The sequence below is a fragment of the Sciurus carolinensis genome, chromosome 2 (assembly GCF_902686445.1).
Source record: "Sciurus carolinensis chromosome 2, mSciCar1.2, whole genome shotgun sequence".
NCBI classification, from domain to species: domain Eukaryota; kingdom Metazoa; phylum Chordata; class Mammalia; order Rodentia; family Sciuridae; genus Sciurus; species Sciurus carolinensis.
In genome coordinates this window covers 10,881,293-10,895,254 of record NC_062214.1, presented here as the reverse complement: position 1 = coordinate 10,895,254, position 13,962 = coordinate 10,881,293, and the positions used below count along the sequence as shown (strand labels likewise).

The window sequence follows — 13,962 nt, the reverse complement described above, 5'->3', positions numbered from 1 at the left end:
CAACCACAAGGGGTACACTTGAGGTTTACAAAAAGTAAGGATATTTCTTTCTAGCATTGTAAACAAGTAAATGCAATACAGGTATGTGAAGAGACCCATAATTTCTTTTTTGATGTTAGAAGATTTCTTATGCAACCTGGTGACTACATAGTTCACTTTCTTTTTTCTTCTCCTTATTTTTGAGGAACAGCATTTTTATTATTTATTTGATTTAAAACATTTTAATTGATATATAATTGTACATATTTATGGTGTACAGTGTGCTATTTCAATACATATATATGCATATATACACACAATGTAAAACAATGACGGTAATTGGCATATATATTACATATCGAATATATTTTTCTTTTAGACAACATTCTAAATCCTTTGTTTTCTTTTTTAAAGACTGCACTTCTAATTTTATATATATCAATAAAGTATATGTATATTAAAAAAAAAAAAGAGAGAGAGATACATTTGGCTGGGGTGTAGCTCAGTGGTAGAGAACTTGGCTTGTCTTGTGTGAGGACCTGGGTTTAATCCTCAGTGTGCACAGAAAGAAAAAAAAAAGATTCACATTTGAAGAAGAAACATTGCTGAAATGTTTTTAAACAGTTTTAATGCTTTATGATGTTCAGCTATTTTAAAATATGGTCCATGTCTCCCTAATTATTAGGCTGTTCTGGAGAACATCATAGTTTAAGCAGGGCGCCCAGAAATTTATAAGGTGCTTTTCCTTAAAATACACAAGTGACTGCCTTACACAGGAAGTCGGTGCTCGTTTGCTTTGTGGAGCAAAGCCAAGAGCTGGAAACGGATCTCTTCCTGCAAGTCCCGCTGGGCTCAGGCTGCATTCTAACCCTGGCGGCAGCGTTAAATATGTCTAGTTCTCCCTTGACTTTGTCGCACTGGCGGGTAGCTAACCAAAGGCCCTTTCACGCTTGTCATCTGCTGCCTGCAGCCATTTGCTCTGAATTTTTGCCACTTTGCCGCTGTCAGGATTCTTGCTAATGACAGTGCTGGGCAAAGGGGCAGATTCGGTTTATCATCTTCCGGGTGGGATGGTGTTTATTTAAATAAGAATTTGACAGTTGGCTCATTACCATGGGAGATTCTGGAATATAGCGTGTGGTGTTGCTAGTGTGATGGGAAAGAAAAAATCCAAATACAGTTTGACCAAAATATTGGTTGCAATGTTTTCCAGAAAACGAAGACTGTGTCTTATTAGCTCATGACTTGTGCATGTTTGCTTAACAGTGTAGCGATAAATTGGAAGAAAATAGTTGGGGCTGAATAATCCATTCTTTGGTTTGTTTCAGAAACATGTGTGTTTGCATTTCTTGGCCTGTCCATTTTTAGTTTCCCTCACAAGTTTGAAATTTCCTTTGTCATCTGGTGCATAGTAAGTATTTTCCTTGTTTTTTTATTTAAATACTTATTTGTAGATCAGTAACATGTTCTGGATTCATTTATGTAACTGTTAACTGTTCAGAGTCAACAGCTACATAGACACACTTCTGTTTAAAGTCTCTTTTGTTGAAAATCACATGCAAGAGGGAAAGGGGGGAAATTAAGTGACTGAATAACCCTGGAAAAGGACTTTCACATAGTTTTTAATTTGCAGTGCACTTGAATTTATGGTCTCCTCTAAGAAGTACAAATTTATATGATTTCATGTTAGATGATAAAAGCAAATTTCAAAATTGATTCTGTCACCAGTCATGACATGTATAAATTTTATGTGTAGAAAATAGAAAATACTGACAAATGTTCACAGAAGTTATTAACATGGGGACAATTTTTTTTCCTTTATTCTTTTTCTAAATAATTTATAATGAAGGTACTACCTTCTTACTGCCATTTGGTTTTTTCAAATATGCCTGTTTAAAGTAGGACGTTAGCACTGGTTAAAATAAAGTTCACCAGACCCTGGGTGATTTCCTAGGAATCACCCGGTGCTGCTTATGATGTGGAAACAGGGTTATAATTGAGCTGGGGGGGTGACAGTAAAACAACTAGAATACACCTTTAAAAAAGAAAAGAGAAGCTGGGCACAGTGGCACATTCCTGTGATCCTAGTGACTCAGGAGACTGAAGCAGGAGGAGCACAAGTTCAGGGCCAGCCTCAGCAACTTGGTGAGACCCTGTCTCAAAATAGAAAATAAAAGGGGCTGGGTGTATAGCTCAGTGGTAAAGCATCCCTGGGTTCAGTCCCCAGTACAATTAATAAATAAGGAAAAGAGAAATGTAATCATCTGCAGCAGAATCAAATCCTTTTAGGGAATGGGATGGGGAAATGTTTAGTATTTAAAAGAAAGGTCCAGCTCCCTCAAGCATCTGATTCAAGTGACATCAGTGACCTCTGGCATTTGGGCATTTGGCCAGACATCTCCAGATCCCTTGCCTGTGTTCCTCCTTTGGTCTCTGTTCCTTCAGATTGAGCTCATCCCTCAGCCCAAGGCCCCACAACTAATTCCACACCTTCCTGCTGGATACATCATAATTTGTTTTCTGTTAACTTTTATTGCCAATTCCACTTACAACCCAGCTTGTTAGGAAGCAGACTTTTTAAAGCACTGTCACCTGTCATGTGCAAACTGGTAAGGACTACCTGTTTGGCACACGGGAGACAGCCATTGAGAAGATAAGGAACCCTAAGGGAAAAGATGTCCTCCTTGCCATCTGGGTTCTTTTTTCTACTTTTCAATTGGCAAGAACTCGTTGCAGTCTCTCCATTGTCTGTCCTCTAAACTCAGGTTTCAGGACAAGAGAAAAGCAGCAAAAGCCTTTGATAGAAAGTACAATAGTCGTCACTGTTGTCCCTGGATAAAGGGGGCCACCTTTGGTCAAACCTGAAACACAAGTGTAGGAGCTGAGATTGGGTTTCATGGTGAACCTGGGAGGTGACTGTATCAGCCATGGGTAGGGAGGAAAATAGGAGGACGCCCCAGGTAGTGGCTCAGTTTCCCCGGGCACTGGACACAGACTGGCCCCATGGCCAGCAGAGCCCCTGTTTTATTCAGACTCAGCTCAGTGGTCTAGACTGTGGACTTTGGGGTCTGCACCAGGTTTACAACTTAAACCTCTTCCTACCCGGTCAGCTTCAACCAGTTCCTAAACTCTCTATGCCCTGGTTTCCTTGTCTATAAAATGGAGACAATATCACCTACTTCATAAGATTGCTACAAGATGTAAATATAGCCAGATATGATGCATGTGAAATGTTTAGCACCTCCTGGCACTGGAACGTTCGATAATTGGGAACAGTCAATTCCCTTGACCCTCCAAGGCACACCACCCAAGGCACATTCAGTTCATGTTTGTTAACATAAACAATATGTGCATGTGTGTATCATTCTTTCAAGTTAGTTTTGGTGAGGACCAAGATGAAAATGAAAATAAATTAATAGTTCTACAGATTCACTTGGATAAGATTTAAGCTTTACATAAAGCCATATTTTGTTTGTTTGGTTTTTCATCTTGTCATTTTTGCAGTACTAAGGATCTGGGCCTTGTTCATGCTAAGTAAGCACGCGGCCACTGGGCTACACCCAGCCCAGCCTACTCAGCTCTATTTTATAAGACTGAAATGCTTTTGGAGATGGTAGGAACCAAAAGCCGTAGCAACTGGCTAGGCCGTGTGTACATGGCCTCCTTGTAGAATGTACTCCATTTTCCTTTTGCTCAAAGAGCAGTGTTTCCTTGCCCAGAAACACTCATCCTTCCCTCCTTGTCCCTGTGAGAGAAGTAGGAGCACTGTCCCTCCAGAGCCTGTCCAGTGGGGAGATTAGCACAGACCTGTCCCGGGCTGGCACCTTCGGAGTCAGGTTGCCTTGACGTCACTCTCTGGATGTTTCTGCAAGGCCTCTTGACATTTGCTCTGCTGTCATTACCAAAGCCCTGTTGACACCATTGGCCCTCTCTTCCGACTTTGAAATCAGGTGTAGTGGCGCATGCCTGTAATCCCAGGGGAAAGGTACCACACACAGCCCCATCCAGGTGTAGAAACCGTCTCTGGCCTGGCCTTGCGCCATTTGTACCTTTCCTGGCCTACGGGCTGGCTGGGTGGTGACGCTGTGTATGGGGTCTGCGCTGACGTGGGCAAGCGTCCACTTGAAGAAGCCGACGTTTTCGTCTGAGACTCGCTTTCTGCTCTAACAGGTGCTCGTACTGTTCGGCAGAGCCGTCAACATCTTCCCTCTCTCCTACCTCCTGAACTTCTTCCGTGATCATAAAATCACCCCAAAGATGATGTTCATCATGTGGTTTAGTGGTAAGTCAAATCTTGAGTAAGTGAATGACAGACATTTGTAATCATGGTGCATACAGGCGGGGAGAACCTCAAGTCACCTACTAGAACCTGGAAAACCTCGTGAGCCAAAGTTCATACAAGCTGCCCTTTAACGGGCACCTACTGTAAGCCAGGCCCCTATCAGATGGCACCCTAGCCACAGTGCTGTGCAGTGCAGATAAGGAAGCCCAGGGTCCTGGAGGACAGAGGACATGCTTGGGATCCAGGGACCACAGGAGGCAAAGCCAGGATGTGCCCTTCCTTTGTCTACCCGCCTCCCGGACAGGCCAGGGAGCCCAGGGATAACCAGGACTAGGCTGAAGTAATAATGGCTCAAAATAAAAGAGGTGGAAGTTAAAATTCTCACGAACCACCTGCGATTCTTGTCTTTCCAGGGCTGGGGTTGGAGCCCAGGCCCATCTGCCACCAGCCACACCCAGCCCTGCATGCTAACACTGGGTGTTTTTTCCTTCAGTCACAAAATTCTGTCACTTTCATTTCAATGTTCCAACTGCCGTTCCATCATATTTCTCTACTTTCTCAAGGATGGAAATGATTCCGTAAACCTTTGGCTCCTAAAGAACCGGATCCTTAGGCATCTTTAAATATATTTTTGAGTAATACATAGAGTTCTCTGTGCTTTCTTGTTTAAATAGTATAATCGAAACATTTCCATGAGGGTTGAATATATCAACATGCTTTATGGTGTTCTCTCCAACAGCACAAATGTAAATTTGTCTTAGATTTCTTTTTTCAAAAATACGTGTATGTTTGATGTGTGTGTATATATGCATGTACTCATAAAGCGAGAGAAACTCGGTTTTTTATTCCTTTTTGCCCATGAAGAAAAACCCTGGAGTAATTGATCCAAGGTCTTGAAAATCTCCAAGAAAACCCAAGAACTGCATCAGATATTTTGTAAAGTCTTGGGAGAGGGGCAGGAAGAGAGCCCCTGGGGGAGTGGGGGTCTTTGGGGTGAGGCCAGCTGGCTCCTCACAGGCTCTTCCTCCAAGTCTTTGAGGAGTTTGCCCTTGTCTGCTGGCTCCTCCGTAGGCATTTCGGTGTCCAGACCTCTTCTCTTTCCCGGCAGAAAACCATCGCCTTCAACTCAGCCCCGTCCCACCCTCCTTCCATCATGCCACCTGGGGTGAGCCACCCTCACTCACTCCTCCACTCCTCCATCTCCTGTCCAGCCCACTGGGACTGGTCTTGGCCTGCTCACCGGAGACCGCCTGCAGCCAGACCTGCTAGGCCCAGTCGTCCCATCCTAGCCCACTCATGGGCTTTGGGCTCCCTCTTCCTCCCCACCTGCCTGAGGCCTGCAGACTCCTTGCCCTCCTCCCCTGTGGGGTCTCCTCAGGCTCCCACCCGACCCCAGCTCTCCCGCACAGACCTCAGGACACAGCCCAGCCCGATGGCGTGCAGTGAGGCCCGCACTGACGGGGAGCTCACCCGTCCTGGCCTCGGCCTCCGCGTTCATCCAGCACCCTCTAAACAGCCCTCTTGCTGACCGCCTCCCTGGCTGTCGTGGGGTCCCCCGGAGACAGCTTCCTGCCCGCCCACCTCTCTGTCCGTGGGTTCAGTCACAGGCGAGGCTTGCAGCCCTGGCCGGCTGCGCACGTGCTGCACGTCACACACACCAGGTCTCTTCGTCCTCGATTCACCCTGCACATGCCCCCCGCACCACCCAGTGCAGGTGTGGTGCTCATGCTGGACCCGGGCTGCCTCAGCAGCTTGGCCATCCAGATGCAAGCGCTGCAGCGGCCCTGTGGCTGTCGCTGTCCCTGCCCTCCCTGTCTCTGGCACTCGGCACCTCACAAGTCCCCGTTTAGTCTCCTCCCAGCCATTCTGGGAGCTCCCAAGGGCTGGGCCCGGCTCCTGGTGTCTGGCTCTGGCGCCAGGGCAGTCGGGAAGCTTCTGACAGAGTAAAGGGCTGTCTCAGCTCAGTCCACAGCTCTGTCATGCCCCAGGAGCCTGTCGCCACCCCTGGCAGCCAGAGCCCCATCAGCACTGCAAGACAACTCCTCAGATATGAGGGTGCCTGGGCACTGTGGGCCCCGGTGGGACACCTGTGCTGCGGCCTGGCTCCTCAGTGTCCTGCAGCACAGTGGCGATGGCCATGCAGGGTTTTCTGTGAAGGCTGGATGATGATGTGTGCAAAGCACCTGGCACTAGGCCTGGGGCGCAGGGCGCGGGCTTGGCCTGCAGCGGCTGTCATGAGGCAGGCCTGGCGGCTTCCCTGCACATACACCTGTGCCTGGTGGCCTGGCCCGTCCCCGCACCAGGTGTCTGTGCAGCTGTGGAGGGGAGGAGGGGCACACCCAGGCCCTGCTCCTCTGCCGCCTGCCCTCCCTGCCCCCGCTGCAGCTCTAACCATTTCCCACTGGCTGTGGTTGCACACCCTGGCGGGAAGCTGCTGCCGCTCTCCCCTGACCACCCTGCCGCCCCTAGGCCTGCGGGGGGCCATCCCCTACGCCCTGAGCCTGCACCTGGACCTGGAGCCCATGGAGAAGCGGCAGCTGATCGGCACCACCACCATCGTCATCGTGCTTTTCACCATCCTGCTGCTGGGCGGCAGCACCATGCCCCTCATCCGCCTCATGGACATCGAGGACGCCAAGGCGCGCCGCAGGAGCAAGAAGGACGTCAACCTCAGCAAGACAGAGAAGATGGTCAGTGCCGCCAGGCAGGGTGGGGCGGGGCGGGGCGGGTCTGATGGGACGGGGATCCCCACCCACTGCCAGAGGCAGGGCGGCTAGACGGGCGGCTGAGCTGCCTGCATCCCACAGTGCGCATGTGCTGTAGTGCCGCACTGAGAAGGGACTAGGGTTCTGCAGCAGGGCACTCTGTCGGGGACGGGCTATCCAGACTCAAGGTTGCCTGGGGCTACAGAGGCCGTGGGCCAGCTCGCTGCTTCCCTCTGAGACCATAGCCGAGCCACCGCTCAGGACCCAGGGCTGGAAAGTTTCAAAATCATGCTATTCCTGGCATCTGCTGAAGACTTGTTGGGGACCTGAGGCCAGGGAGGGCCCGGCTTGGGGCTGGAGGGGTCCAGGGCCCAGCTGCAGTCTGGCGGAGGCTTGTTTCCCTGCCCACCTCCGCTTCCTTCAAGCCACCTCCTGCCACCAGGCTGCCCTCTGGGTTCACAGCACAGGCCTCCCTGCCCAGTCTTCAGACTCAGGCCCTTGTGCCGAGCCAGGCCTGCTGACAGTGGGTCACCGTCCTGGCCTCCCGTGCTGGCTCTTGCAACCCACCCTCGCATTTCAGGAAATGCATCTCTTTCTAGTTCCCTTATTTGAGGCCATTGGTAACTTTAGTCAGTCATCAAAGACTCAGAAAACTTTACCTGCCGGTCCAACGGTGGAGGTGAGGCCTGATGACCCTGGGCCTCAGGCCTCCACACTGAGCCTCAGCCAGGGACATGCTGCTGGAAGAAAGCTCCGGGACCCGGACAGGGCTCTGCAGGACCTTTCTCACGCTCCCAGGCCTTTCTGCCCCACCCCATCCCCCAGCTAGTTCTTGTTCATTCTTTACACATTCTCTCATGGATCGCCAAACGTGTGTGTGGGTATCAGAATGGATGGCAGGCTTGTCACAAGGCTACTGGGCCTCACACTAGGGTCTTGGAGGTCTGGGGGAGCCTGAAAGAATGCTGCTGCTGCCACCTGAGAGCTGACTGTAGGAGGGCCAGGAGGGATCCTCAGTGGGGACTCTGTTGCCGGGCCCTCTCAGGTGCAGGCACGTGACTGTCTCGGGCTGTCCTGAGTACCTGCAGGAAGCAGACACTCTCCTGGCTCCCATTTTGCAGATGAGAATGCTGAGGCACAGGAGAGCCGCACTCACACAGCTGAGGTCCCACAGCTTCCACGGTCTGCACTCCTAACCACCACTTTCTACTCTGGTGGTCCTCACATTGGGGTCCCCAGCCCAGCAGCATCACTGGGAATGTGTTAGATACGCATATTCTCAGGCCTCACCCCAGACTTTCTGAGACAGAAACTGCAGTTCCTGCCCAGTGTTTCTAGGTTTAACAAGCCCTCCAGGTGATTCTGACGAGGGCCGGGGCGTGGGAAGCCTGCTGCACATTTGTCAAAGGGCGCTTCCTCCTCCTCCCCACTCCGAGCACATACCTGCGTGCCTGCTGGGGGAGAGGCGGCTGACCGGCAGGCGCCTTCCCGTGGCTGCGTCCAGGTTCCTCTGGCAGAGCCGAAACTCCTGCATTCCAGTGCTGCTGGGGGCCTGGGGCGCAGGCAGATGCACAGTGCCCTGAGACCTGAGTCCTCGCTCCCAGACTGCCCCTCCCCACCACTCCCTGGGGCTCTTCCTCCCACCCTCCCGCTCTGACTTGCCTGGCAGTGGCCTGCCCTCGCTGGAACCAAAGCCTCTGACTTAGCTGTACCAGGAGGGTCCCTGGCATCCAGGGTGTTCTTACAGACTGCCCTGCCTCCCGTGGACTCCCAGGAGGCTGACACTACCCACATTCACCCTGCCTGGTTGTAAGGTGTACTTAGGGTTGGGGACACTGGTGACCGGGGGCGGAGGCTCTAGGTAGTGGTGTGGGGCATTCACTTGGTGCCAGCTGAGGCATCTGGCTGCCTTGTCGCCCAGGGCAACACCATCGAGTCTGAGCACTTGTCGGAGCTCACGGAGGAGGAGTATGAAGCCCACTACATCCGGCGGCAGGACCTTAAGGGCTTCATGTGGCTGGACGCCAAGTACCTGAACCCCTTCTTCACGCGGAGGCTGACACAAGAGGTGGGAAGTGGATCAGCCACGTGTGCTGGGGTCCCTTGCCTCCCCTCAGGACCATGATGGATGGCCGAGAGTCGTGGGGAGGGTGTCGTGGGAGCCGCTCCTGCGGCGGGGTGTGCGAGGAGCGGCAGCTGCTGCATGTGTGGTGCTCACTTGACAAAGTCCTGTTCACGCCACTCATCACTCCTGCCTGATGGTTTCGGCCCCCAGGGCCTCAGGCTGTGCCCGCAGTGCGAGGCTCCTGGGTGTGGCTGCTGCCCTGGGCTGGGGCTGTGGCTCTTCCAGCCACCCAGCACCTTTCGCTCCCCAGGCCGACGTGACAGCCGTCCATGTGTGGAACCACCCATGCAGCACAAGCTCATGGTCACTGCCTTCCATCTCCAGCGTCCTGCAGTGGGCAGCCCTGATCTCACTTGACATCTAGGGAAACTGAGGCCCAAGCAGGAAAAGCAGCCCCACGAGGTGGCACAGCCAACACGTGGATGCATCTAGAGACTCGGGGGTTTTGTTTTGTTCTGTGGGTGTAGGAATGGAGTCGGCGCGTACCACTGCGCTCCATCTTTGGCCCTTTTTAGTTTTTCATTTTGAGGCAAGGTCTCACTGAGTTGCTGAGGGACAGAGGTGCCTCCTTTCTGTCCTTACATCTACTCCCTGCATCCTATTCTCAGGCCCCTGGGGCCCTCGGGTGCCCCCTTCCTCCCCTCACCAGGCTCTCTCATCTGCTGCCCAGGACCTTCACCACGGGCGCATCCAGATGAAGAGCCTCACCAACAAGTGGTATGAGGAGGTGCGCCAGGGCCCGTCGGGCTCCGAGGACGACGAGCAGGAGCTGTTCTGACCCGCACGGCGCCCAGGATGGGCCTCGCTGCCCACAGACACCCCGTGTGGCCCTGGAAGTACTTGCACCTGGCAGCTCTGCAGGACATGAGACATGGAGTGAGGTGCAGCCAGAATCCTCCAGGCTTCAGAAACACTCCTCTCCCCACTCCTCACCGAGCAGGGCCTCGACCCAGCGTGGCTTCTCACCCACAGAGTGGAATGGTCTCCCCACAGGTACTGCTCCCTTCTGCCTCTGCCACCCCCTGCCTCCTGCAGAGAGCTGCCTGCCTGGACAAGGAGTCGGAGCGTGGCCTGCGGGGAACACTGTGCCTGGAGACTGGGTGTCAGGGCCTCATCACAACCCAGGGGGCTGGCGGGGAGTAGCGCCCAGAAGGCTCGAACTCCTCGCTCCCTCTGGTGTTTGCTGTGCTCCCTGAGAAAGAACAATTGAGTGACCCTTTTTCTTTACCTCTGATTGGCACCTCACAGCCTGTCTCCCCGGGCAGGCAGCTGCTGCCCTCTTGGGCATACTGTGAATGTTTACACTGGTGCCCACCTCGACGCTGGGCCCTTCTTACAGCCTGGTTGAAAGCTGCAGCCCTGGGGTCTCAGGGTGGGGCCTTGGGCCTCTTCTGCGGGGTCAGAGCGCCCCCTGGAGAGAGAAGCTGGAAAAGTGTCTGTGGCCAGCCATGGCTGTCTGAATTCTGTTTCAGTTCTTGCACTTTTACCAAGTCCAGGAGCCTGGTAGCTGCTGCCCCAGCTGTCCCGTCTCCCTCACTGGGTCCCGCTGCTCCACGGTTCTTATTCATCCAGTTCGGGGTTCTGTTCTCTTCCTTCCAGTCTCTACCATCTTGGTTTCTGTCCGTCTCCCTTGCTGGGTGGGCGCCCCACCCAGAGGTACCCATGCACAGTTCACCCAGTAGGCACCGTCCCATGGCCCTGGCTCCCCTGCCACCTCGGGATAAGGAGCTGCCAGCTGCGTCCACGTGAAATGGAGTTCCTGACCCACACCCGCTTCCCACCTGCCCTTTTCGTAACTGCTGGACTGCGCCCATCCACAGGTGGTCTGGAGAGCAGAACCCTCAGGCGATTCAGTTCATCACGTGCATGTCATTGGCTCTCAGTGGGACACTCTGGGCCCAGGTCTTGGGCTGGTAGCAGGTACATTCCCACATCTCGTGCCTCAGGCAGTGTGACTGGATGTCAGAAGAACTGACCTCAGGCCCGCTAGGACTCTTGCCAGGCCCCAGCCCCACTTCTCACCTTGCCCCAGAACTTGCCACAGTCAGGGTGGTGGGGCAAGAAGCAGGTGCTTTGCTCTTCCGCGTGGAAAGGAAGTTTGTACTCCACAGAGCTAAAGCCGGCTTTTCCTTCCTAGGGTCCCACACCGTGACCCCACTGTTCAGGCCATGCCACTGCCTTGCATGATTCTGGTCTCCACCATTTCTTTTCTGTTGAAGAAGAGGATACAGAGGGAGGGGACCTTTTTCCTTACCTGAGAGTGGGCAGGGATCTGAGACCAGTTGTCCCTTTAGCCCAGCCCAGAACTAATTCCTTTCTCCCCTGAAATTCAGGGGCTGATATCAGAGATGTAGGTTGTTTTGCAGGCTCAATAATTTGCCAAGATTTTCTTTTTTTAATCTTAAATTCATAGATTAAGGAATGAGACGAGATGGAGTCTTCTCAATTCAGACTGTTGTCACCAGCTCCAGTGCCCCAGCCACATTATGCCTCCCACTTTTTGCTGAGACCTGAGAATGTCACTGTGGGGAGCATCTGTGGTTGGTGGAAGGGCCACCAGACTTCGCTGGGGTGAGGGGTGGGGCCTTTTCTGGGCGCCACCAGCGGGGCCTGGGTCTCCTGTGAGCCTTCTCTGCCCCCTTTTGGTGAGTGAGGGTTTAGCAACCTGGGAGAGCAACCCCAAGAGATGAAGGTGACTTGCTTCACCTTTGTAGTAAGCAGAAGGTGCTGGGGTATGTTCTTCAGGTGGGGTATCATTTGGGGCTGTACCTGTAGAAGATGTTGAAGTATCCAGCTTTGCTCTACCATCCTGCCTGCTTCAGGCCTAGCCCAGGGACAGAGCAGCTGTGGCACTTGGAAGGTATTATTTTAGAGTGAGGTGAGGGCCCCCGGGAACACTGGCCCTGTAGCCAGTGAACCAAGACGTGCTGCATCAGAGCTGCACCCTGGCAGCCCCTCCATTGCCACCTCTCTTGTGGTTGTGGGACCCCTTGGAATAACCACACCCTGCGACTTGGGGTGTGAAGTCTTTTTATAAGGAGAGGCTTCTTTCCTAACTAGCATTTCCTGAGTTCCCAAGGTGGAATCAGCTGTGGGCTGGGCCAGGCTGGGATGGCTCAGTCATGGGTGGTGCCCAGCCACTCAGCCCAGGACCTGAAGCCCTCCTGTCCCCACCCCAAGCCACCACCCCTTTCACTGTGGGGCTGTTGGTGGGGCCCTGCTGGCCCAGATTGTGGCAGCCCAGGTCAGCCCAGAGGTCCCGATGTGCCACAGATGCCTTTGTGTGGTGGTATGGCAAGGTGAACAAGTGGGGGGCCCTCGGCAAGACCTGGCCCCCTGAGTCCTGGGTCCCCATTCTCATGGACCCACACGTTTGGCAGAGCCCTCTGCCGGGGGTCTGCCGCCAGGGTCCCCTTGGCTTTGCAGGCCAGGGGGCGGCACGGCCCAGGGTGGAGTTGCCCGACTCCAGCTGGAGGGTCTCACAGCTCTGCTGTAGATCAGGATTTTTAAATGCAGAATAGGTCCCCTCCCATTCCCTCCAAAATGCGACCACAGTTTCCCCTGCTGGCTGGAGCATAGAAGCCAAATCTGAGATGTTCCCGACACTGCGGGCAGTTGTTAGTTGTCCTCCCAGGACCCACCTCCAGGGCCCAGGCAGAGAGGTACAGGCTCCCAGAGAAAAAGGAGCCAGCTCCTTCCTGTCCCTGCCGTTTCTCAAATGCATGTTCATGGGCCTCGGAAGGAAGGACTTTCCAATATCGCCTGCCCCGTCCCGTTTCCCCGCAGTCCCAGAGGCAGAAGGCACCTTGGCCCTCACCCAGGGCATGGGCTCCCGCTCTGCAGGCAGGAGCCTGCTGTGAGCCCCGCAGGCCTGTGGGCCAAAGGAAAGAAGCCACTTGCACATGACAAGGGAGGGACAGTTGGGAGGTCCCAGCTTCCACCAGAGGCTACAGTACCCTCCAGCTGCAGTTCCCACAAGGCCAGCTCTAGTCTCACAGCCAATAGGAGTCCTGGTTGGGTTTTTTTGTTTTTTTTGTCATTTTCTCTAAAAATTAAGGTTTGTTTAAAGTTTTTTTTTTTTTTTTTTTTTTTTTTTTAAGGACCCCAGGGAGGGGAAAAAAGAAAAAAACAAAAACAAAAACAAAAAAAAACAATAAATAGAAGGAACAAAACAAAAAGGGAGCATTGGGGGACCAGGCTGTGCTTGGGGCGGGGACTGAGGGCCCTGGCTCCAGGGGTGGTGGTGGTGCTGGCTGCGATGGGCCCCTGCTCGTCTCTCCAGGCTGTAGGGAGTCAGGAACGGGTGGGAAAGTCATGTCACTGGATATTTATTTAGAAATAAAAGTGCTGCTGAATCAGAGGTGGCTTCTGTGTCCTGTTCGCATGCCTTTGCAGATGCTTGGCCTGCACTCCTGGGCTCGCCCGGGGCCCACGCCTGCCCAGCTTCTCTGGGCTAGCGGTGAGCACAGCAGTGGCTGGCAGCAGGGCCTAGCGAGACAGGGTCCTGGATCTGGTTCCTGCCGCCACCCCAGGGAGGAACCCAAGTCCGATGGGCAGCCCAAGGCTTCTCACAGTACAGGAGCTCATCTCCCAAGCTGGTGGCAAGCCACCGGCGATGGCAGCTCTGGCGGCCATTGCCTGACAGTAAAACAGGAACCATTTCCGCTGAGCCCACAGAGCCAAGGAGCTGCCTGTCCCCCTCCTGGGAGGCTGTGGCCAGTGCTGTGGCTGGGCCTACGAAGCTCAGCTGAAGCTCCCTGAGCACTGGATATGAGACCAGCCGGATCCCCACTCCGGGGGCAGAAGCACGGCCTCCAGTCTTCCAGGCCTACACCTGGTCCCATCCCACCACAGCCACCAAGGGGAGGAGA

General features: G+C 53.6%; 1 protein-coding gene across 2 annotated transcripts in view; it reads left to right on the top strand.

The window, feature by feature from the left end:
- Slc9a8 (solute carrier family 9 member A8) overlaps positions 1 to 13,182 on the top strand; it is a 78,514-nt gene extending 65,332 nt beyond the window's left edge. For both annotated transcript variants that reach the window (XM_047539078.1, XM_047539077.1), the window contains exons 12-16: positions 1,308 to 1,390; positions 4,150 to 4,261; positions 6,731 to 6,951; positions 8,888 to 9,034; positions 9,762 to 13,182. In XM_047539078.1, coding sequence (XP_047395034.1) covers positions 1,308 to 1,390; positions 4,150 to 4,261; positions 6,731 to 6,951; positions 8,888 to 9,034; positions 9,762 to 9,869 — 671 coding nt within the window. In that variant the 3' untranslated portion in view covers positions 9,870 to 13,182. The remainder of the gene's footprint in view (positions 1 to 1,307; positions 1,391 to 4,149; positions 4,262 to 6,730; positions 6,952 to 8,887; positions 9,035 to 9,761) is intronic.
- The last annotated feature ends 780 nt before the right edge of the window (positions 13,183 to 13,962 follow it).